This window comes from Nicotiana tomentosiformis, chromosome 3 (genome assembly GCF_000390325.3).
Source record: "Nicotiana tomentosiformis chromosome 3, ASM39032v3, whole genome shotgun sequence".
NCBI classification, from domain to species: Eukaryota; Viridiplantae; Streptophyta; class Magnoliopsida; order Solanales; family Solanaceae; genus Nicotiana; species Nicotiana tomentosiformis.
Window position 1 is genome coordinate 97,294,149 of NC_090814.1, and position 21,984 is coordinate 97,316,132.

Genomic DNA, 21,984 nt, shown 5'->3' on the forward strand with positions numbered 1-21,984 from the left:
TTGAGGACTTCATCTTATATTTTGTGATTAACAAATTATCATAACCATCATCATAAAAAGTTTGAGGAAAGCTGAGTAACAGAAAACAGGAAAAAGTAACACTCAACCTACTCCACCAACGAAGAAGCATTTCTTTCCTATCCCAAACGCCACTATGCTTCAAAGAAAAAGAATACTGTGCAGGTAAATCGATCTTTGCAAACCGGTCGATTATGTCATCGACAAAGCAATCGTTGTCAGCATAAAGTGTGGTGGGGAGTAGGGGGAGCAGTGGGGTTCTTCCTCACAGGTCACAGTGCAACATAAGTTTTTTACGACGAAAACCATGAGAAAAAGGGTTGCACGGGCATACCATTTTCACCAGAAATGCAGCTTTGCTGTATCTGGATATCGGGGTTGGTAAATTATGTACCCTGAATCATAGAAAGACGGCCATATTTCATTTCCAGTCTAAGCATAGTAAGACACTCAATTTTCAGTCATCCTAATCTTAATAGGTGAGCTTCTCCCAACTTTCAAGTGTAGAATCAGTTACAGAGTGCACCAAAGCATATGGTGGGCTAAAACTTTGATACAAGCATTCACTTTTCACATGGAAATTGCAAACACAGACTCTAAGATTTATCTTGTGTTCAGGTCCAACTCCCCACCTCCACGCCACTCACTCTGAGTGCCCATATCTCCGTTATCAGTTTCTTCATCATTCAGAAAGTCCTCAGATGGTTCTTTTTCATCTTTATGTCCATTGTTGCCCCAACCATTGATCATTTCATCAGGGCTGACTTCCTGTCCATGCTCACCCACATCATTACCCATTTGAATATTGCTCCCCCTAGGCCCAAGTGCACTAGCTCGTATTGGTGCTCGGTTCATTATCTCAGCACGAGCTTGTGATTCAGCGCGAGCTTGTTCTGCATGAACAAGAGCCGCCATTTGCAAATTAGGATCATGAATCTCTCGGCCCATTTTTTGTCTCGCATCCATCTCTGTCTTCAATTCAAGCAGAGCTCTCCTCTCTTCTTGCAACAGTAACTGCTCTATCATGAGCTTCTCCTCTGTCCGGAATTCTCCAAGATCTCTCTTGCGGGAAATTATATTAAACGCTAGGACTTGTTTCTCAAATGTCGCGGTAAACTCTGCAACTTTGGCAGCGATGTTGTGGTCCCACTGCTGTGAGCGAGAAAGCATTTGGCCTGTAGTGTCTGAATCAAGGATCTTATCATCCTCCTCTGCTTCATAGTCCGCCACCACATGGTAAGGCAGAAGCCTAAATAAAATCCATGACACAAGGAAAAATTCTGATGTCAATACCACAGGCAAGATGCTTTTTATATTAATAACTTTTTTGATAGGTGAACACAGACTATTTCCAGTAAACTGTGCTAATTTTACATGATCAGGAATTTGGCAACCAGTGAAGCTGGCTATAGATAGCCTGATTTTCATAAACCTGTCCAATTTGATGGTCCGCAGTGAAGAACAGGAAATTATGTTCAGATGCTCCTATTCAAGACACAGCCATCTCTCATGAAACAAAATATTGGAGTTCCTTTTTCAAGAAATCACTCCCCATAATTGAGCTAGAAATACTAGACTTTGTAATACAAAAGATCGAGTTGGTGTATTTTGATTCCATGGTTAAGTGCATAGTTAGCATAAAGTCGTTGAAGAGTTAAAGTAGTCATTGGGAGCAAAAGCTGTGGATGACATGCATGAGGAAAACAATTCTACGATGAACTTAATATTAAAAAGAAGAAGAAAACGATAAAACACCTAGTTCACATAAAGAAACCTCAGACATCTTTCTGCCAAATAAAAGAGCCCCCTGGAAGGAGATAGAAAAAGTGAAGGTAGAGGATGGAAGGAGGGAATAACAAAAAGATGAGTAGGAGTTCTGCTTCTCTATTGCTTTTAGATCAAGTAGGAAGAGAAGGACAGCCGAGGATGTTTGATCACCTTTTTCAAAGTTAAAACACAAGTTTTCAAGCAATTTGCATACTTTTAAGAAGCACTAATATATTTGGTACGCTATACTTTTCTCTGAATACTTTGATCTTATAACAATGGTTCTGTCAGTTGAAAGTCATAATAGATTGTAGGTTACCGAGCATAAAAAGCTGCTGAATCCAGTAGATAAAAGGTAGCAATATTGTTTATATTTTTTCTTCTTTTTCTTTTACCAGTCAAAATGATGAAAGCTGTTAGGAACTCAAGTACTTTCCCATGTCTGCTCTAAAAGTAAGAGATTATTAATTAACTGTTTATATTTGATCATTTGGACTGACCAAGATAAAAAGGAAAAAGCAGTAATATGCAAAAAACATGCTAAAGACATTCTCTTATTCCCAGTAAAGCTTGAAGCTACTTTAAATAAGTGCACAGAAGTTGTATATCATACAGTTATCGACATTGACTAAGAAGAGTTCAGTGATGCTGCTGCTACATTGTGTTTATTTAGAAGTCTTTTAGGGGCTCAGCATGCACAGCTCGCTGACTGTAGCACAGTGAGCATACTAGTTGCAGAAAGACATGAGGAGAAAAAAGACTTTTGCTACTGTATAAGACGTTCACCGAATTGCCATCTATTCCTAGACTTGACAAAAGCATTCCCTCTCTGGCTCTCCATAACTGGAGACTTATCATATCAAAAGGGACTCCTCGCAAAGCTGGGAAGCACAACTTCCATTTTCAATGCACCGTCACAAAATAAACCTACCCCTAACTCCTTAACTCTGCACCACCCAAACAATTCCCCTCCCATATAATACCCCAGCAACTCAACCTGCTAAATCCTCCATATGTGAACTATATGTGCACAAGTCCGATAGCTATTACATTTTTGCATGGTTGCATTTTCTCTAAACTTATTTCTCAACATTTATAAGCATGAGGATGAATTTGGAGGCCTTTAGTTCCCATGAATCAGCTCAAATTACAGCAGTTGTGGAAAATAGACGTTTTGAATAACAAAGAAAATTAAGAAATTAGAAAAGCATAAAAGAGGTTTACAAAACCAAAAAAAAAAACATACTTTATGAAAACTAATTGTAAAAGAGACCACATAGAAATTACCTTTCGCAAGCGTCTTCAAGAGAAGTGAACCGACGTTTAAAGTCAGGATGGCAGACTCGCCAAGCGTCCTGGTAAGCCATCTGGAGCTCCACCCGATTCGATTCCGGGGCAACCCGGGTCGCCATCTTTTGCTGCTGCTGCTGTTGGGCCGAGTTCGGGCCAACGCTAGGGTTTTGTTGATTGGGGATCTGGCTCGAAGGGTTATTGCTAGAGCTAGGGTTAGGGTTAGGATTAGGGTTTTGGGATTGGGATTGGGATTGGAGGGGGTTAATGAGGGGACGGTGAAGGAGCTGCTGAGGACGGAGATGAACGTCGATGTTAGAAGGGAAACGAGCCATGGCTTCCTGTTGTTGCTGCTGCTTCTGACGTTGTTGTTGCATCTGCTGTAATAGGAGTAGATGCTGATGTTGTTGTTGTTGCTGCTGTTGCTGTTGCAGCATTAGCTGCTGTTGAGCCAACGCTTTCGCCTCTTCCATTTTCTCCGCGCACAAAATTATCAAACAAACCCTACTCTTCTTCTTGCACAATTTTGAATGAATTCTTCATCAATGGCGCTGATTAATAGCAGGAGGAAGATTCAATTTCAATTGCTAAAAACAGTGTGTTAACGGTTCAGCTAATTCCGCTTTTGGCTTTCCTTAGGTGGAGTAATTATCCTTCGAGTCATTTTACATTAAATATAAGATTAAAGTATAAATGGTAATTTAAAATGTTATGTACTTTAATAGGTTAATTATCGTTTATTTTATATTATTAATAAATGTTTAGTAATTAAGTTAGGTACATACAATTATTTTTTTATTGATCTGTAAATATTTTCTATACTAATAATGTATAAAATTAAAATTCCTTAACAAATTCTATTAAACCCTTTTAACATTTTAGATTTACAAGAATAATATCCATCGACCTTTTAAATGGACATAGAAATTAGAACATGGTTGACCTCGTCAAAATGCATAATCATGTGTCTAATATTATTTTAAAAGTGAAAATTCCCCAAGTGCAAAGTTGAAGGTCAAAAAAAAAAATCGTGATATATGTTAGCCTTTTCTCATCTTTTATTTCACTCTATGGGTCATTTGGTAGGGGTATTAGCAAAAATAATGCAAGCATTAATTCTATGCATTACTAATATCTTGTTTGATATATTTTTTCAATCTGTGTATAATTATGTATTAGTTATACATCATACTTGGCATTATCTTATTCATAAGTAATGCATAGAAAACCATGACATTAGTAATACCAAGGCTATTAATGCATGCATTAGTATGGTTAAAGACAAAATTGTCCTTAAAGTCCCTTAAAGCTAGAGAATATGGAGGACATTTTTGTAAACAACTATTTTTCTTAAAAATTATGCAATGCATTATAATTTTAATACACCACACCAAACAATAGATAAGAACTAATATCTCTATAACTAATGCTTGCATTACTAACCCATGCATTACTAATTGATGCATTACTAATACACCTTATTGCGCATTATTCTTATACATCCTACCAAACGACCACTATGAAAGCAGAACACAAAGTATCAAATCATTTTATTTCACTTTGTAGGCATATAAATTTACTAAAATTAAATTCATAAAATAATTTGGATTACATTTTAAGATTCAAGATATATTGGTCCAAATAAATATTATGGGCTAATGTAATTGAATTAATTATATAAGTCCAATACATATGGATTAAATAAATAAGTCTTAGGGCCTGTTTGGATTGGCTTAAAAAATGGCTTTTAGGTTAAGTGCTTAAAAGCACTTTATAAGTGTTGGAACTTGTTTTATAAATAAGAAGTTACGTGTTTGGATAAAAGTGTTGAAACTTAAAACAAGCTGATGAAGTATTTGGTAAACAAGTATTGTGAGCACTTTTTCTTGTTAAAATGACTGAAATATCCTTAAAGTTGTTAACATTATAAAGAAGATGATGACTATAATATTATATTTTCCGTTCATAGCTTCAAATTCAGGGGTAACACGTAAATTCATTGAATGAATTGATTTTAGAATATAGTTACACCAATTAAAAAAAAGGAAGGATTCAACGATCAAAAAAATTAAATGTTATGGAACCAAAAAAAGAAGCCAAAAGAATAATATTACAAAATATTGGAATGTATCAAACATTATTTAAAAAACTATTGTTTGCTTCACGTTAAGAACTTCAAGAAATTGACAAATATTGGAGAATGGAGAAAAAAATTAGTATGTTGTAGGATTTTTACTTAGGGGTAATTTTGAGATTAAGAAAAATTATAAGGGATAAGAATGTAATATCCTTGGTCAAAGCAATATGGCTTTTAAGCCAATTTAGAAAAAAATGGATTTTTCAACTTATTGGTTTTGGCTTTTTTTTAAAGCAGATTTTAACTTTTTTTAAGCCCATATTTTGGTTGCCAAATACTTTCACAAGTTAAAAACTGCTTAAAAGCTGGTTTGACCAGCTTTTAAGCCCATCAAAACAAGCTCTTAATCCACTGGGCTAGCCTATTTAATTGGGCTAAAGTGATGCGCTCACTTCATTAAGCCCAATATGTCATCTTCCTAGAGGCCCAGTTTGGTGCCACGTGTCAAATGACGTGGCACGCCAAGTCAAACAGAAGAGCCAATGGGATCATGTCACGTGTCAAAATGACAAGACATGCCAAGTCAAATTAAAAGGCCAATGAAACCGCACCAAGTGTGCAAGTGACATGTTCTGGCCAATCAAATGCGGCCTTGTCACACTTCAATTTGATTGGTCGGAAAGAGTTTGTTCTTATCATAACTCTTCCCTTCCACAACTATAAATAGGGGTGTTCATAACTCAGAAAAGGGACTAGAAGTTATAACAAGAAATAAGAGGGAGCTCATGGATCAAACGCTGCGGATTTCTCTAAAAGTTACAAACATTCAAGTGTTCTAAGAATTAAAAGATCAAGACGAAGATTCAAGAACAAGTTGCAAGCCTTTGGATTAAAAATACGTCAAGATCAAGCTTCAAGCACTTGGATTAAAATAAAATAAAATTCAAGATTAAGTTCGGAGGCTCTTTTATTTACAATTGAAAAGAAGAATAAGAGGATTCATAGAGATTGTAACACTCAATTATTTAAAATAAAATACTACGATTGTTACGATATTTTTGGTCTTGATTTTATTTTCTCGACGCAATTTATTGTCTAAAAATTCTGGCACGCCCAGTGGGACCATCTCTACCCCTCACCTCAACTTTTCAAATCACCAAAGTTCAAGAACTTTGAAATGGCTTCAAAGAAAATCAACTCTATTTCAACTTTCACCAAGGCTGCTAATTCCAGGTTCTATGTTATGTGGAAAGCATCCTCGATATTACTTTTGGAAGCTTTGGACCAGTTACGAGGAGCAAAGCAAGCTCGTTAGGATGACAAGCACCCCAAGTGCCGTCCGCATCAACCCATATTTTCGGATCTTCATCCTCAAAATGAGCAAGATCTTCCACAAACGCACCCGAAGGAGGAAGCGATGTTGCTGAAAAGATCAAGAAAACTCTTGCTCTGCTTGACCTCTCCGGATCCAAGCACTCTGCTGTGAAGGAAGATGATGATGCTTCAAGTGATGGATCCTCCCCACTTACACCACATAGAGTGAGCTAATCAAGGATCAATCTGTGTGAAAATCCATACTACTCTCTATCGTCCACGACAATCATGCAAGCCATGGTGACAAACACTTCATATGTGGAGGAGCAGTTGGCAAACTTGACGGAAGCAATCACTGGCTTGACCAAGTGCATGCAAAATCAAGATGCTAGAATCGACAAGCTAACATATAGGGTGAGAATCTTGATGGAAGAAGAATCCATCCATGCACCTGGCAATACTCCCAAAAGTTCAAAAGATTGATCCTCCTCCACGACAAGTTGCATCCACTAAGGAAATTCCAGCCTCTTCGGAAGGGATGATTCCAATCAATCAACTAAAGGAGTTCATTGAAGGGACTATAAAAAACAAATATCAAGTCGCTTCCAGGTCCTCTTTTACCTACGCAAAGCTGTACACTTCAAGAATCGATATGTTGAAGATGCCTGCTGGCTATCAACCTCCAAAATTTCAACAGTTTGATGGCAAAGGAAATCCAAAGCAACATGTGGCGCACTTTGTTGAAACTTGCAACAATACTGGAACGTACGGTGATTATCTTGTCAAACAATTTATTCGATCTCTCAAAGGTAATGCATTTAATTGGTACACAGATCTCGAACCTGGATCCATCGATAGTTGGGAGCAGTTAGAGCAGGAGTTTCTTAATCATTTCTATAGAACAAGACGCATCGTAAGCATGATCGAACTTACAAACGCTCGTCAACGAAAGGATGAGCTAGTTATTGACTTCATCAACCGCTGGAGGAGCTTAAGCCTCAACTGTAAAAATCGCCTTAGTGAAACTTCTGGTATCGAAATGTGCATTCAAGGCATGCATTGGAGTCTTCGCTATATCTTACAAGGTATAAATCCCAAAACATTTGAAAAACTATCAACTCGTGCTCATGATATGGAACTAAATATGGTCATAAGTGCCGACCAAGGGCTACCTGTCGTTGAGCCTTACGACGAATAATAATAATAATAATAATAATAATAATAATAATAATAATAATAATAATAATAATAATAATAATAATAATAATAATAATAATAATAATAATAATAATAATAATAATAATAATAATAATAATAATAATAATAATAATAAGAAGAAGAAGAAGAAGAAGGCGAGGATGGGGGCAAGTTTTCATTCGAAAATGAAACTAAAGAGTCTATGCATGTCACTATGCTCCTTAATGCATGAGCCTAAACTGCAAGTTATAATGCTCCTCAATTTATAATACTTCTTGGCACAGGAGCCTACACTGTATGTTATGAATCTACCTAAATTTGAACTAAATCTTTAAGACGTAAAGCTCTTCAAATTCGAACAAAGTCTTCAAATTGTAAAGCTTTTCAAATTCGATCAAAGTGTTCAAGTTGCAAAGCTCTTCAAATTAGAGCAAAGTTTTCAAATTGTAAAGCTCTTCAAATTCGAGCAAAGTTTTCAAATTGTAAAGCTCTTCAAATTCGAGCAAAGTGTTCAAGTTGCAAAACTCTTCAAATTCGAGCAAAGTCTTCAAATTGTAAAGCTCTTCAAATTCGAGCAAAGTGTTCAAGTTGCAATGCTCTTCAAATTCGAGCAAAGACTCAAATCGGAAGCTCTTCAAAGTCGAGCAAAGACTTCAAGTTGCAAAGCTATTAAAATTTGAGCTAAATCTTCAAATTACTTTGCTCCTGGACGCACGAGCCTAAACTGCATGTCATGAAGCTCTTCAAATTTGAGCAAAATCTTCAAGTTGCAACACTCCTTGATGCATGAGCCTAAACTGCACGTTCCTACACTCCTGGACCGCATGAGTCTAAACTGTGTACGGCCCACCAAAAAAAAAAAGAGTCCTCTCGGTTGAAAATCTCGAAAGAGGTAGCCTAGGCAAAAATTAGGATAAAAAAATCACCAATTCTGAACTACGGTATGACTTGATCCTCTTCACCGAGGTACGTAGGCAGCTTAGAGTTTCATTATGAGTTTAGTCGTATGAGTTCAAAAGATACACAGTGCCCTAATTGTTGTTTGAATAAAGTACGATGGAATCTAATCCATCTAATCAGCACTTGAAAATCGAGCTGAGATATCATTCTTTTGTTAAGCTTTGGATCCCATTTGATTTAAAGGGGGGCAAGCTGCTATGGTAAAATGGTGTCTTCACTGAAATGATGACAATATTTGCATCAAAGTCTGGGGATTCGTTATGTCTTCATGTTCGCATAACCTTCAAGTTTGTTGGACTTCATATTCGCTCACTGCCCAAAAACAAAGGGGGGGAGGGGGGAGGGGGAGAAGAGAGGCGTCAAAAAGGAACACAAATATAAGAAGAAAGATTCCTTGGCACAACGTTTTAAATTCAAAGAGACTTGGACCCAAGATATTTGTGAGAATGGAGTTCTTGGATTTCCGTTGATAGCAAGAAAGATGTCTTGTGAACCCCGGGCTTCCATACCAAAACATAAAAGTTTTGGCAAAGTCGCGCCAATTCGAAACTGTCGGTATATTAAAATCTGATATTGATTTCGAAATACTATCTGAAATAATCCTTAAGGTATTAAATCCAACATTTTGGAAATATTTTAGATTTTGAAGTCTTGTTTTCATAAAATCAAATGGTTAGTGATTTCGACATTCCTACATCAAGATATAAAAGTTTGGCGAAGTCGCGCCAAATCTGAAACTGTCAACGTGTCGAAATCTAAAGTTAGATTCAAAATAATATCTGGGACGATTCTCAGATTGTTTGATTCTGAATTTTGGATATGTCCTAGATGTCGAAGTTATTTTCCATAAAACCAAGCGGTTCATGATTTCGACATTCCTACATCAAGATATAAAAGTTTTGGTGAAGTCACGCAAATCTAAAACTGTCAACGTGTCGGAATCTAAAGTTAAATTCAAAATAATATCCGGGACGATTCTCAAATTGTTTGATTCTGAATTTTGGATATGTCCTATATCTCAAAGTCTATTTTTCATAAAATTAAGCGGTTCATGATTTCGACATTTTTACATCAAGATATAAGAGGTTTGGTGAAGTCGCGCAAGTTTAAAATGTTAGCGTGTTGGAATTTTAAGTTGACTTCGAAATATTATCTGAAACTATCCTTAAGGTATTAAATCCCACATTTTGGACATGTTTTAGACCTTGAAGTCTAATTTCCAAAAAACCAAACTATTCGTAATTTCAACGTTTCTATATCAAGATACAAATATTTTGATGAGACTGCGCAAATCTGAAATTGCCAGCATGGTGCAATATAAAGCTGGTTTTAAAATATTGTCCGGGACAATTCTGAAGGTGTTTTATTTAAAAGGTTTTCGTTGAGAACTTTTACAGGTGTTCGTCTCGAACTTTTAAAGGCATTCGAATTTTTAAGGTTCTTGTTGCGAACTTTTAAAGGTGTTCGTCTCGAACTTTTTAAAGCATTCGGATTTTTTTTTTCGTTCCAAACTTTTAAAAGGCGTATGTTTCGAACTTTTAAAGGTACTTGTGAAGGTGTTCGTGACGAACTTTAAAGAGTTTCTACTGCCGACTTTTAAAGATTTCTACCACTAATTTTTTAAAAAGTCTTCATCACGTGCTTATAAAGGTCTTAACCGCAAACTTTTAAAGGTCTTCACTATGGACTTTTAGAGGTTTTGACCGCGAGCTTTTAAGGATCTTTACACGAACTTTTATGGATCTTCGCCATGAATTTTAAAGGTCTTCACTGCGAACTTTTAAAGGTCTTCACCGTGAACTTTTAAAGGTATTCACCACGAGCTTTTAAGGATCTTTATGCGAACTTTTATGGATCTTCGCCACGAATTTTAAAGGTCTTCATCGCGAGCTTTTATGGGTCTTCTCCACAAATTTTTAAGGTCTTCATCGCGAGCTTTTATGGGTCTTCGCCACAAATTTGAAAGGTCTTCACAACAGACTTTTAAAGGTCCGTCACTGTGAACTTTTAAAGATCTTTACCACGAGTTTTAAGGATCTTTGCGCGAACTTTTATGGGTCTTCGCCACAAATTTTACTAGGTCATATAGTAACGGTCTACGCCACAAATTTTAAAGGTCTTCATCGTGAACTTTTATGGGCTTCGCCGCAATTTTTAAAGGTCTTCATTGCGAGCTTTTAAGGGTCTTCGCTGCAAATTTTAAGGATCTTTGAACTTTTATAGGTCTTCGCCACAAATTTGAGAGGTCTTCACAACGGACTTTTAAAGATCCGTCACTATGAACTTTTAAAGATCTTGACCACGAGCTTTTAAGGATTTTTACGCGAACTATTATGGATCTTCGCCACAAATTTTAAAGGTCTTTATCGCAAACTCTTATAGTTTTTCGTCGCAAATTTTAAAGGTCTTCATCGCAAAATTTTAAAGGACTTCATAGTTTGACGAAGTTACTTCTAAAAAGAAAAAAAAGAGACAACAAAATAAAACAAAAAAGAAATGCGTCAACGCTTTATAAAATTAGACTCAATATGGTTTGCAAATACTACGAATTGATGCTCAACAAATATGAGCACAATGCTTTATATAGATTTAGGAGAGGAGGCAATAACAATCCATGTTCGGTGTGGGATCGTTGTAGCGACAGTGATTAAATCTTCCGTGCCCAAGTTGGAATTGGTTAAGCAATTCCATTCTCTGTTGGACTCTAACAAAATTAATTCCATATGGACAAGGCCACCTATTAATAGCGGCGTGTTCGTTTGTGTCAAAGAAATGTGTACGTGGCTTTTGTAAGGAATTAGTAAATGAGATGTTGTCCGATGTTATGATGGTTTCATATTTGTTTAGTTAATAACATGTGTGTTGACTGGATCAAGTTGGCACAATTAACTACAAGGCTTCAATTGCAAGAATAAGTAATCTTGAAAGAACATGATATTAACTTTAGTACATAAGTGAGGCCATTATTTGAATTGATAAGCTAGAAGGCTACTTTAAAAGCAATATTGGACGTATTACATAGTCCAGTGTGGTTCTGCTTTGAGATAATTCAAGTGTAAAAAGTTTCTTCTTATCTAAGTTATCATCTAAAGGAATATGTCTGGATTAATCCGTACTTCAAGGCCAAGTTCGGGTTTTAAAAGTCTACGCCTCGACACGTCTTGAAGTAGGGGCATTTATAGGCATATAAATTTACTAAAATTAAATTCATAAAATAATTTGAATTATATTTTAAGATTCAAGATATATTGGTTCAAATAAATATTATGGGCTAATATAATTGAATTAATTATATAAGTCTAATATGTATGGATAAAATAAATAAGTCTTAATCCACTGGGCTAGCCTATTTAATTGGGCTAAAGTGATGAGCCAACTTCATTAAGCCCAAGATGTCATCTTCCTAGAGGCCCAGTTTGGTGCCACATGTCAAATGACGTGGCACGCCAAGTCAAACAGAAGAGCCAATTGGATCATGCCACGTGTCAAAATGACAAGACATGCCAAGTCAAATTAAAAGGCCAATGAAACCGCGCCACGTGTGCAAGTGACATGTTCTGGCCAATCAAATGCGGCCTTGTCGCACTTCAATTTGATTGGTCGGAAAAAGTTTGTTCTTATCATAACTCTTCCCTTCCACAACTATAAGTAGCGGTCTTCATAACTCAGAAAAGGGACCAGAAGTTATAACAAGAAGCAAGAGGGAGCTCGTGGATCACACGCTACGGATTTCTCTAAAAGCTACAAGCATTCAAGTGTTCTAAGGATTAAAAGATCAAGACGAAGATTCAAGAACAAGCTGCAAGCCCTTGGATTAAAAATACGTCTAGATCAAGATCAAGCTTCAAGCACTTGGATTAAAATAAAATAAAATTCAAGATTAAGCTCGGAGACTCTTTTATTTACTATTGAAAAGAAGAATCAGAGGATTCATAGAGATTGTAACACTCAATTATTTGAAATAAAATACTATGATTGTTACAATATTTTCGGTCTTGATTTTATTTTATCGACGCAGTTTATTTTCTACACACTTGTCAGTTTATATTTTTCTCTTCTTCTTATCAATTAGCCAATTATCAATTGGAAAAAAGATCCATTAAAAGCATTATTTTCATTAGGCATTCTTCTCATTTTTTTGCAACAAATTATCCAAGTGTAAAAGTATTACAACTAGATAATATTCTTCAAAATTTCTATGGAGTATAATATCATCAACATGTATCATCCATTAAAGGTAGGGGTATTATCACTTTTAACCCGCGCCAGAAACTATTTACATCTGGTAGCCGAAAAGGTGTATAAAATTTGTATAATTTTTGTATATTACATACAGAATGTATATATATACAAAAATATACAAATTTTATACATTTTTTCGATTATTATTTTTAAAGCGGCTATACAATGTCATTTTTCGATAAAGATAATATCACCACTCCATCAAATATGAAGAATTTGCACAATTAGATAATAAAAAAAAGTAAATATTTAGGTAAAAAGATATCGGACAAATGACGATAATAAAGTCTAAAAGAAAGAGTCCGGGTAAAAGTTCCTTATATATATATATACAAAGTTTATTCGAGGCGGACATCCTCGTATACCTACATAGATCCGCCCCCGGAGTTAATTAACTCAAGACATAAAATATAGATGAAACAAATAACTCAAGCATCATATGTTAATCCCCCGAAAGATTTGTCTCCCATAATTGTCTCAAAACATTGATCATAGCTTTGTCTCGTCTTGAAGCGAGTCTCACAGCAGTCCAAATTTGTATTTTTTAAAAATATTCATTAAAACTACTGAATGGATTTGATTTATTAAGCAAAGTTATTGATGACAGAGACCATATTTTCTTCTGATTGAAAATAAATGCAAAAATGTTCCGTAGTTAATTGCCACTACTTCCTCTTTTTCTTTTGCCCTTCTTGTTTTCCCTAAAAGCATATTGGATATTTGGTCAAGAATTGAGCTTGCAATTAGTAATTAAATGTTTCACCGCAGATCACTTACACTTAGGTCCACTAAAAACTCTCATCTCTTTCACTAATCTATTTTTCCCAATTAACATGCCCTTCCCACCTCAATTTTGGATTCATACGGAAGAAAGGTGGCAAAGGGAGTAAAGGAAGGAAAAAATTGGAGCCAACGATGCCAAATTGCCCAATTGGGTGGAAAGGAATTTTAAAGTCGTTGAGGTGATGTCATTTAACCAACTTCGCGTGAAAATGACGTCAGATACTTACTTTTAAGCATTTAAAATATATCCACAGAATATAATGATTTTAAAAATTAGCAGTTTCGTTCAAATTTCCGGACACAACGTCCTATAATTTAAACCTCAAAATTCAAACTTTAGGACATCGTGTTCTTAAGTTCGAAAATTGTGTCCTGAAGTTCGAATCTTATGTCTTGAATTTTAAATTAGTGGTTCAGAAATTTAGGACACTTAGTCCTGAATTTCAAATTAACAGCTCAAAAATTCAGGATACTAAGGGGTCGTTTGGTATGTGGGATAAGGTGGTATAGGAATTGAGATTAAATTTATCTCATGTTTGATTGTAGGAATTAGCTAATCTCACCATAATTTTATACCACAATCTTGGATTATTTAATACTACCTTATAGGTGGAATAACTAATCCCATGATAAGATTAAAAAATGACCATGTTATCCCCGTTAAGACCTTTTCTTTTTCACTGTTTTTGAACTGATGAAATGTGTTTGGATTTTCATTCTAGTAGTCCCATTAATTCGAATTGAACTCCATTAAATAACAGCACAACGAATGAACAGAGAATATGATATGGATTATAAAATTTATGTGGTCAATTTTGGAACCGGCCAAGAACATTTTCAAAAAACAAGCAGCGAACAATAATAAAGTAGTGATCCAATCTTTTGATTCTAGAATATTACAAGACAAGGATTATAACATTACATAACTTCTATTAAACAAATATATATTCTGGGATATATTCAAGTTTATACTAAGGTTAAAAATGGAAACAAATGATATATTCAAGTTTATTTAGTTTCAAACCAAACAAAAGTCTGGGATTATACACGGTATATCCCATTTTCAATTCAACAAACCAAACAAAACATTGGTGCTAAATAATCTAGGGATTATTAATTCCGGGATTATAATCCCGGGATAATTCTGTCCGCGAACCAAACGACCCCTAAGTCTTGAATTTCTAAATTCAGGATACTTAGTCTTAAAGTTTAAATGAATTGACTAATTTTTAAATACATTGTAAAATATGAATACATTTTATACAACGGGCTTAAAAGTGACTATTGCGGCAATTCGCCCTAACTTTGTAGAATTTGAGGAAAATATGTGTGGAGTAGTATTTATTTAAAAATAATGCTTCAAGTGTATTTTATATAGAATAAAACACAGCTTGACAAATACTAACGTAACATAAACATCAATTTAAGATTAACAAATAAAATCTTAAAATTTATCATTACAAATTTCATAAGTTTACAAATCAATTTGTAACAGTAAATCAAGTAATTAACAGTGCCCGGATAAAGTTCTGCATATATCACTTAAGGGTTTGTTTGATTGGGGCTTTAGCATAACTAATCTCTACATAAAAATCATCACTAAATTATGCAATGTTTGGTATGAGTTTGAAGAGATATCTCCACACAAAATCAACATACAGTTTTACTTATGATGTTTGGTTGCTCTTTGTTATTTTATTGATAATAATCGGCCAAAAAAACCTGCATAAATTATGCGGGATAGATTTAAAATAAGAATGTAAAAATTAATATAATACATGAAACAAAATATTAAATGATAAAACTAACCCTCTCAATAGTTAGAATATTTTTTAAAATTTAAATGTTATACAAATATTTTAAATTATATATTATGTACTTATTTGAATATGTTAACTAACCATTATATAAATAATAATTCTTGTATTATTAATTTCTACATTATTAATTCGACTTCGTATCGTTTGTCTTTAAACCAAACGATGACTATTACATGTGCCTTTTTAAACGAATTAAGGTTGGCAGTTGCCACTAGGGGCATAAATGGTTAGGTTCGGCCGGTTATTTTATAAAATTCGTATCACACCAATTTTTCGGTTATTCTATTATGTATAATCAAAACTGAACTTTTCAAAACTGTCCCAATCATATCAGTTTCTCTTCGGTATCGGTATTGTACAGTTAATTTTTTATGTAAAAGTCACTAGTAGGAGTATGATACAATAACATACGTAATTTTATAAGACTTAACAAAACTTTTTTGACATTTTTACATTTGAAAGGGTGATGAATTAAGAAAATATGAAAGATGGCTAGAGTATAGATCCATCAACTATTCTACAGCGGCGTAAAAGAAACTAAGCAAATTAATACAAAGAAAATATAATGTAAGCGTAAACTTTAAATTCATACCAGGATCTTGAACATAACAATCTTACATATAATCATTATAGAAAACATACCTGAATCATAAGCCATTATCACGAAGCGGGAACGTTAATTGGAATTGGTTTCTCGCCCCTTGCCCTAACTTTCGTTACCGCCGACTTTAGTGATGGAAGAGAGAATAGAAAAATACGGTAACCCTAATTGGTGGGGAGAGGACCAATTTATAGAGGTTCTCACTTAATCTGGTACATCCATCAAGTAACCGATCGGACGGATGAGATTTGATCATTAATTAAATATTAATTATGGGCCTTAAACCTATTGGGCCACACACGTAGGAAAAATTACATATAAATCACACGAGTGGAAAGATATTAACCAAGCTGAGACTGACAACTTGTTTGGATCGGTGTTACCCATTGTATCGTATTGTATTGTTTTCCCAAAACAATGTTTGTTTCGATTGTTTAGTTAAAATTGGTTGTATTGTATTGTTAAATCCATTGTTCCGGAACAATGAAAAGTTCCATTTTTTGAAACAACCGATTTGGTGTGTTGGGATCGTTTCCTATTTTTCTTTCTAATTATGCCCTAACTTATTACTTTATAATTTTATTTTACCCTTTATCTTTTTTTATTTTAAATAATAGCAACGTCTCTTTCTCATATAATTTTATAATAAAATTCTACGTGAAGTCCAATAACCTATATAAATTCTCAAAGACAGCATCCCAAATATAAGCTATATACGTGAAGTCTAGTAACGTAAAAATCTCGTTGCTTCTACCGCTTCCAAACTCTTCAAGTATAGGTTTTCCCTAACTTTTGTTTTATTCTTTCTTCTACTTTGATTTGTAATTCCAATTCTAATTATTTTATCTCCAATTAGCTTTATGGCATTGGTTGTTAGGAAATATTACTTATGATCTAAAATCTAAATGGAGTCTACTTAACATTTTATTTTATTTTATTATTAATATGATCTAATTATGAACATAGTGTACTTATTATTATTTTTAATATTATTAACTTGTTCCACTAATTTCGATAGGATTTGCATGAATTTAATCGCTTAACTTATATATAAGACATAATTGGTGATAAATTAGTAGAAAGTGATTTTCTTAAATATTTTTTATGTGTAATTCTTGATAAATTAAATATTTAAAATAATTGAGAGTATTTTAGTAAACTTATCAATTACTGTACAGTACGATACAGTCAAACCAAAAAGCAAAATGTTATTTAACAACAATAAACAATATAGTCTATCCAAACATTGTATTCATAAAACGATACGATACAATACAATACAGTACAATACAATACATTATAAAATAATGGGTAACAACGATCCAAACATAGTGTCGAGACTCAAAAATCTAAATCATAAGAAAGGAAACATATGCAATACATTGTAGTTTGCTACTCATAATCACTATAATACCTTGTGTCTTATCTTGCTAGTGAATATGTTGGAAATAATTTAGTTTTAATAGAAGTAGCATAATAGGTTTGTGAATTAGGATTTTGAGTTTAATTACTTGTTGGCTTGTAACTATTTTCATAATTCCAAGACTAAGAAAAAATTTAATGCTTTATTATTTTTAAAATTAATATATAAATATATTTTTCACATGTAAATTTATTCGGTACGGTTCGGTATTTTCTCGGTTTATTTTCATAAAATAAAAAACATACCCTAATTATCGTTGTGGTTATAGATTTATATAAAAACTTACTGTTTTATTAAAAGAAACTTAAAAATCAGTTCGATACAGTATGTAGGGCCGTTCAAAACCGAATTGAAACCGTTAGCCGAACCGAACCGATGGCTTATTGGCTTATTGGTATCAGATTATCGGGGTAATGAATGGTGAACGGATTGAGATTTTATAATTAACGGCTTAACGGTTTGGAGACGGATTACTCAATTTTCTTATCGGGTAAACCGTTTACCCGTTAAGAATTTTTATATCTACACTTTTATCCTTATGTAAAACGACTCTGCAACTGCTTTTGTGTTGGTTCAACTGGTTTGAGCTTTCTGTGTTGTTCTACTTGAAATGATAAAAGCGAGACATTTAGCTCATATTATAGCACAGTAAAGTTAGGCGGAGCTATAGTAAGATCGATGAAACTAGTTTTCTTCATGTTTAGGATGCTCATCTGGATTTTGTATAGTGCAATGAACTGGAACTATGTTCTTTGCATAGATTAGCTAGTATCTGTTATATCTTCCTTATTAGTAGTTCTTGTATGTACTAGATTGGAAGGCGACACTTCAAAAGTACTGTTAGATTAACAAGGCAGTCTTTTGAAGTTGAATCCGACATAAGTCTGAAAGTATCGACATGTCATCTTACTATGGTCGTTTGGTATTGATTGTTCAAAATTTTTTTATCCGCTTTAGCCGATAAACCGCCCGATAATCATTAATCCGATACCAATCAACACATTATCTTATTGGATGGCTAGCAGATTACTATATTTATAATCCGATAACCGTTAAGCCGAACCGTTAAACATAATTCTGTCCGATAAGTAACTCTAACGGTACGATTCGATCGGTTTAATCGATTTTTAAATATCCATTGATACCCTTATTTTATTTGACGGCATGTGTATATATGTGTGTGGTCCCAGCTGTAACATGCTTTAAAGCGCTACCACGTCACTCTTTACTGAACTTTGTGTCCACAAATGAATAATTGAATCTTGTTAGTACCACCTTTTACTTTATGCCCAAAAGACAAATGAAAAAGATACGTAGGTGCAGACAATAAAATACGAATCTTCCTACGCATACTCGACGTGAAAACTCGCCACGTTGTTATATCCAGAAAATTTGGAAAATCTTACCAGTTGCCACCCCCCTACAGACCCCTCCTCCCTCCACGACCCCCAAACTCTCTTTTTGCTTTTACCTGCCACTGTCTTGGATCGCACAACGAATCTTGGAATCATACCCATTTCACTGTCTTTCTGCAAAATTGCTGTCAAAAACTTAAACCATTGAATCTGATCAAAGGTATCACCTTTTTGGGTTCTTGATACCTTACTGTAGTAACAATTAATCATTGTGTGTGTATATGTATATATATATATATATATATCATCATCATCAAGTCAAGTAGATCTGTTTTTTGAATAAAAAATTATGGTATCATCTGAGAGTATCAGAGAAAGAGGGAGAAGGAAAAGAGACGGAGGAGGAGGTGATAATGATAGTAGTAGTGGTGGCAATGAGAGTGAAGGGATGAGGAAATTGCTGTTAGGGTTAGGATTTTGGGTGCAGGGATTCAGGTGTTTCCCTTGGATGGCTGTTAATTTTTTCCTCAAAGATGGCCTTAAGGTGGACCCCTCCACACTTCAGATCCTTCAGAGTTCTGCTAATCTTCCTATGGTGGCTAAGCCTTTTTATGGAATTCTATCTGATTCTTTTTACATTTTTGGCCAGCATCGTGTTCCTTATATTGCCATTGGAGGTGCATTTACTTGCCCTGTTTCTTCTCTTTTAGTGGCTTTATTATAAGTTACAAACTTGCTTGTGACATGTACTGAGTGTTTTCGCAACTTATGTTTCCCATTCTTCACAGTCAAATTGATTATGAAAATGAGTTTTGTATAGTATGAATAAGATATCACCCTTGTCAGCTGCCTCCATTTTTTCCTGAACAGAAATAGAAGAAACAAGGTTGAAGTTATAGACAAGCACGAAATGCTAAATTAGAAGGGAAAAAATAAAGAAAGATTGCACCTTTATTTCATAACCTCACTTTCATCTACCACCTGCTATGTTCACCACTCTGTAAATTGTATTTACTTTCTAGAGTTTTCTGTGATCTACCATAGATTAGTTGTTTGCTGAATATGAAATTGCAGCATCCTTGTTCTATTGCAAAGGTGGGAACTGGTACTTGATTGATAATTTAGTTATCGAGATTCGACAATTCTAGGCAGTAATCCTAAAGTAGTAAAAGGCAAATGATAGGAAAGCTTCTTTATTTGTGTAGTATATTGTGTAATGGAGGTTAATCAGAAGATAGGGTTCCAGAAACAAGTCATTTTGTGGTTTTCATGTAGTTTACTGTAGGCATTAATATGCATTTGGACTCACTTGATTATACTTTTGTTCAGCTTTTCTGCAGGCAGTGTCATGGACTGCTATATTCCTCTCCCCTTCAAATATTTCATTTTTTACAATCACTCTGTATCTCCTGCTTGGAAACTTGGGTGCTTCAATAGTTGAGGTTGCCAACGATGCCATTGTTGCGGAGTTAGGAAAACCACCTAGTTCTTCGTCCAAAAATAAGCAACATTCTTCATCAGGTCAGCTCCAGTCATTTGTTTGGATCGCCTCTTCTGTCGGTGGAGTTCTTGGTAACCTTGCAGGCGGTATTGCCATTGACCGTGTTTCACCTCAAGTGATGTTCCTTATGTTTGGCATTCTCTTAACTATTCAATTTCTGGTTACAATTTTTATTCATGAAAGTTCCTTGGACCTTCCCAAGAGTCCATCTAATCTTGGAATCAAAAAGCAACTCTCAGAGCTTCTAGTTGCATTGCGGAAGCCAGAGATTTGTTATTCAATTTTGTGGTTTGCAGTTTCTTATGCAGTAATTCCAGCTTTAACAGGAACAATGTTCTATTACCAGACACAACATTTAGGTATTGAATCATCAGTATTGGGTATATCTAAGGTATTCGGGCAGGCTGCAATGCTGTTGTGGGGTATAATCTATAACAAGAACCTAAAATCAACGTCTCCTAGGAAGCTAATCTCAGCAATTCAGGCTACTATGGCTGTTCTGATGTTTTCGGATTTCTTATTCGTGAAAGGGGTATACAGGATGTTTGGTATTCCTGACTCATTGTATGTGGTGCTTTTCTCTGGCTTTCTGGAGGTTCTCTACTTCTTCAAGATTTTACCCTTCACTGTTGTTATGGCACAGCTTTGCCCGCCGGGGTATGAAGGATCTGTCATGGCATTTCTCATGTCTGCCATAGCTCTAGCTGTTATTATTAGTGGCTATTTTGGTGTTGCACTGTCATCGTTTGTCCAAGTGACAGGGAATGACTTCTCTGGTTTACAACATGCCCTTTTAATACAGTCAGTATGCACACTTTTGCCGCTTTATTGGTCATCATGCATACCTGATGGTGTCAAACCGAAAACCAAATCAAAGGAAGGTTGATGAGCTCTAGCAGTGAGTGTTAGTCATTTCAGCTCAGCAGTAGTTCAAACTCACCTTCCCCTAGCCTCGGCCTTGGCCAATTTCCTGGGAATACACTAGTCGTTCCAGGAGGATCTCATACAAAACTTTGGGAGGAGATTCACTTCATAATACATATAGAGTTACATACGTGAGTAGTTCATAGTTTAGGTTTTCGGATGTTAGCATTCACTATTTAATAATTTAATTGGTTTATGGCTTTAGCTCCAATTAGCCTCTTGTTGATGTTGTCTTCAGTTTAAATAAGCTCTGTACCCTTGAGATAGCTTCTGTTTCACTGTACATTCTGATTCGGCTGTTACTATTTAATATTCTTTTCCATGAGTTGTAACTTGTAAGCATATGATTGATTACTAATGCTAGTGAAGCTTTTATTTGTCTTCGAATATGTTATGAGTATTAGAATGCAACGGATTCAGGTATAGTGTTTAGAGTCGTAGTAACAAGAGAATATAATGAAGCTATCAATTTCTCTGCCGTGTCTTTGAACCATAGAATAGTGTAAACAAAATGGCAGGTGTGGTCTAGCGATTAATAAAGCTAGAATGAGCCGTGTGAAACTTGGAGACAAGAAAGCTAAGTGAATTTTTACCATGTAAATGTTGGTGGATAGAGTTACCCTGTACTGAATTGGTGAGAAGTAACAAGAGCTCTAAAGAATTAGCTGAAGTGTGCACAAACTGATCTGGACACCACCATTATTTAAAAAAA

The 21,984-nt window shown here is 34.8% G+C and overlaps 2 protein-coding genes across 2 annotated transcripts; one reads left to right on the forward strand and one right to left on the reverse strand.

The window, feature by feature from the left end:
* Positions 1–421: 421 nt before the first annotated feature.
* LOC104097023 (uncharacterized) lies at positions 422–3,717 on the reverse strand. Its single transcript, XM_009603524.4, has 2 exons — positions 3,073–3,717; positions 422–1,267 (listed from the first exon to the last, which is right to left on the reverse strand). Exons 1-2 carry the CDS (start codon positions 3,546–3,548, stop codon positions 622–624), a joined length of 1,122 nt encoding a protein of 373 aa, XP_009601819.1. The 5' UTR covers positions 3,549–3,717; the 3' UTR covers positions 422–621.
* Positions 3,718–18,903: 15,186 nt separating this feature from the next.
* Positions 18,904–21,659, forward strand: LOC104097022 (probable folate-biopterin transporter 7). Its single transcript, XM_009603521.4, has 2 exons — positions 18,904–19,524; positions 20,177–21,659. Exons 1-2 carry the CDS (start codon positions 19,197–19,199, stop codon positions 21,232–21,234), a joined length of 1,386 nt encoding a protein of 461 aa, XP_009601816.1. The 5' UTR covers positions 18,904–19,196; the 3' UTR covers positions 21,235–21,659.
* Positions 21,660–21,984: the final 325 nt, after the last annotated feature.

What these genes read in the sequence shown, in the direction of transcription:
- LOC104097023 (XM_009603524.4), bottom strand. Translation starts at nt 3,548, where the DNA reads ATGGAAGAGGCGAAAGCGTTGGCTCAACAGCAGCTAATGCTGCAACAG. An exon ending in CTTGAAGACGCTTGCGAAAG is followed by an intron (nt 1,268 to 3,072) that starts GTAATTTCTATG and finishes GATTTTATTTAG; the next exon opens with GCTTCTGCCTTACCATGTGG.
- LOC104097022 (XM_009603521.4), top strand. Translation starts at nt 19,197, where the DNA reads ATGGTATCATCTGAGAGTATCAGAGAAAGAGGGAGAAGGAAAAGAGAC. An exon ending in TCCTTATATTGCCATTGGAG is followed by an intron (nt 19,525 to 20,176) that starts GTGCATTTACTT and finishes ACTTTTGTTCAG; the next exon opens with CTTTTCTGCAGGCAGTGTCA.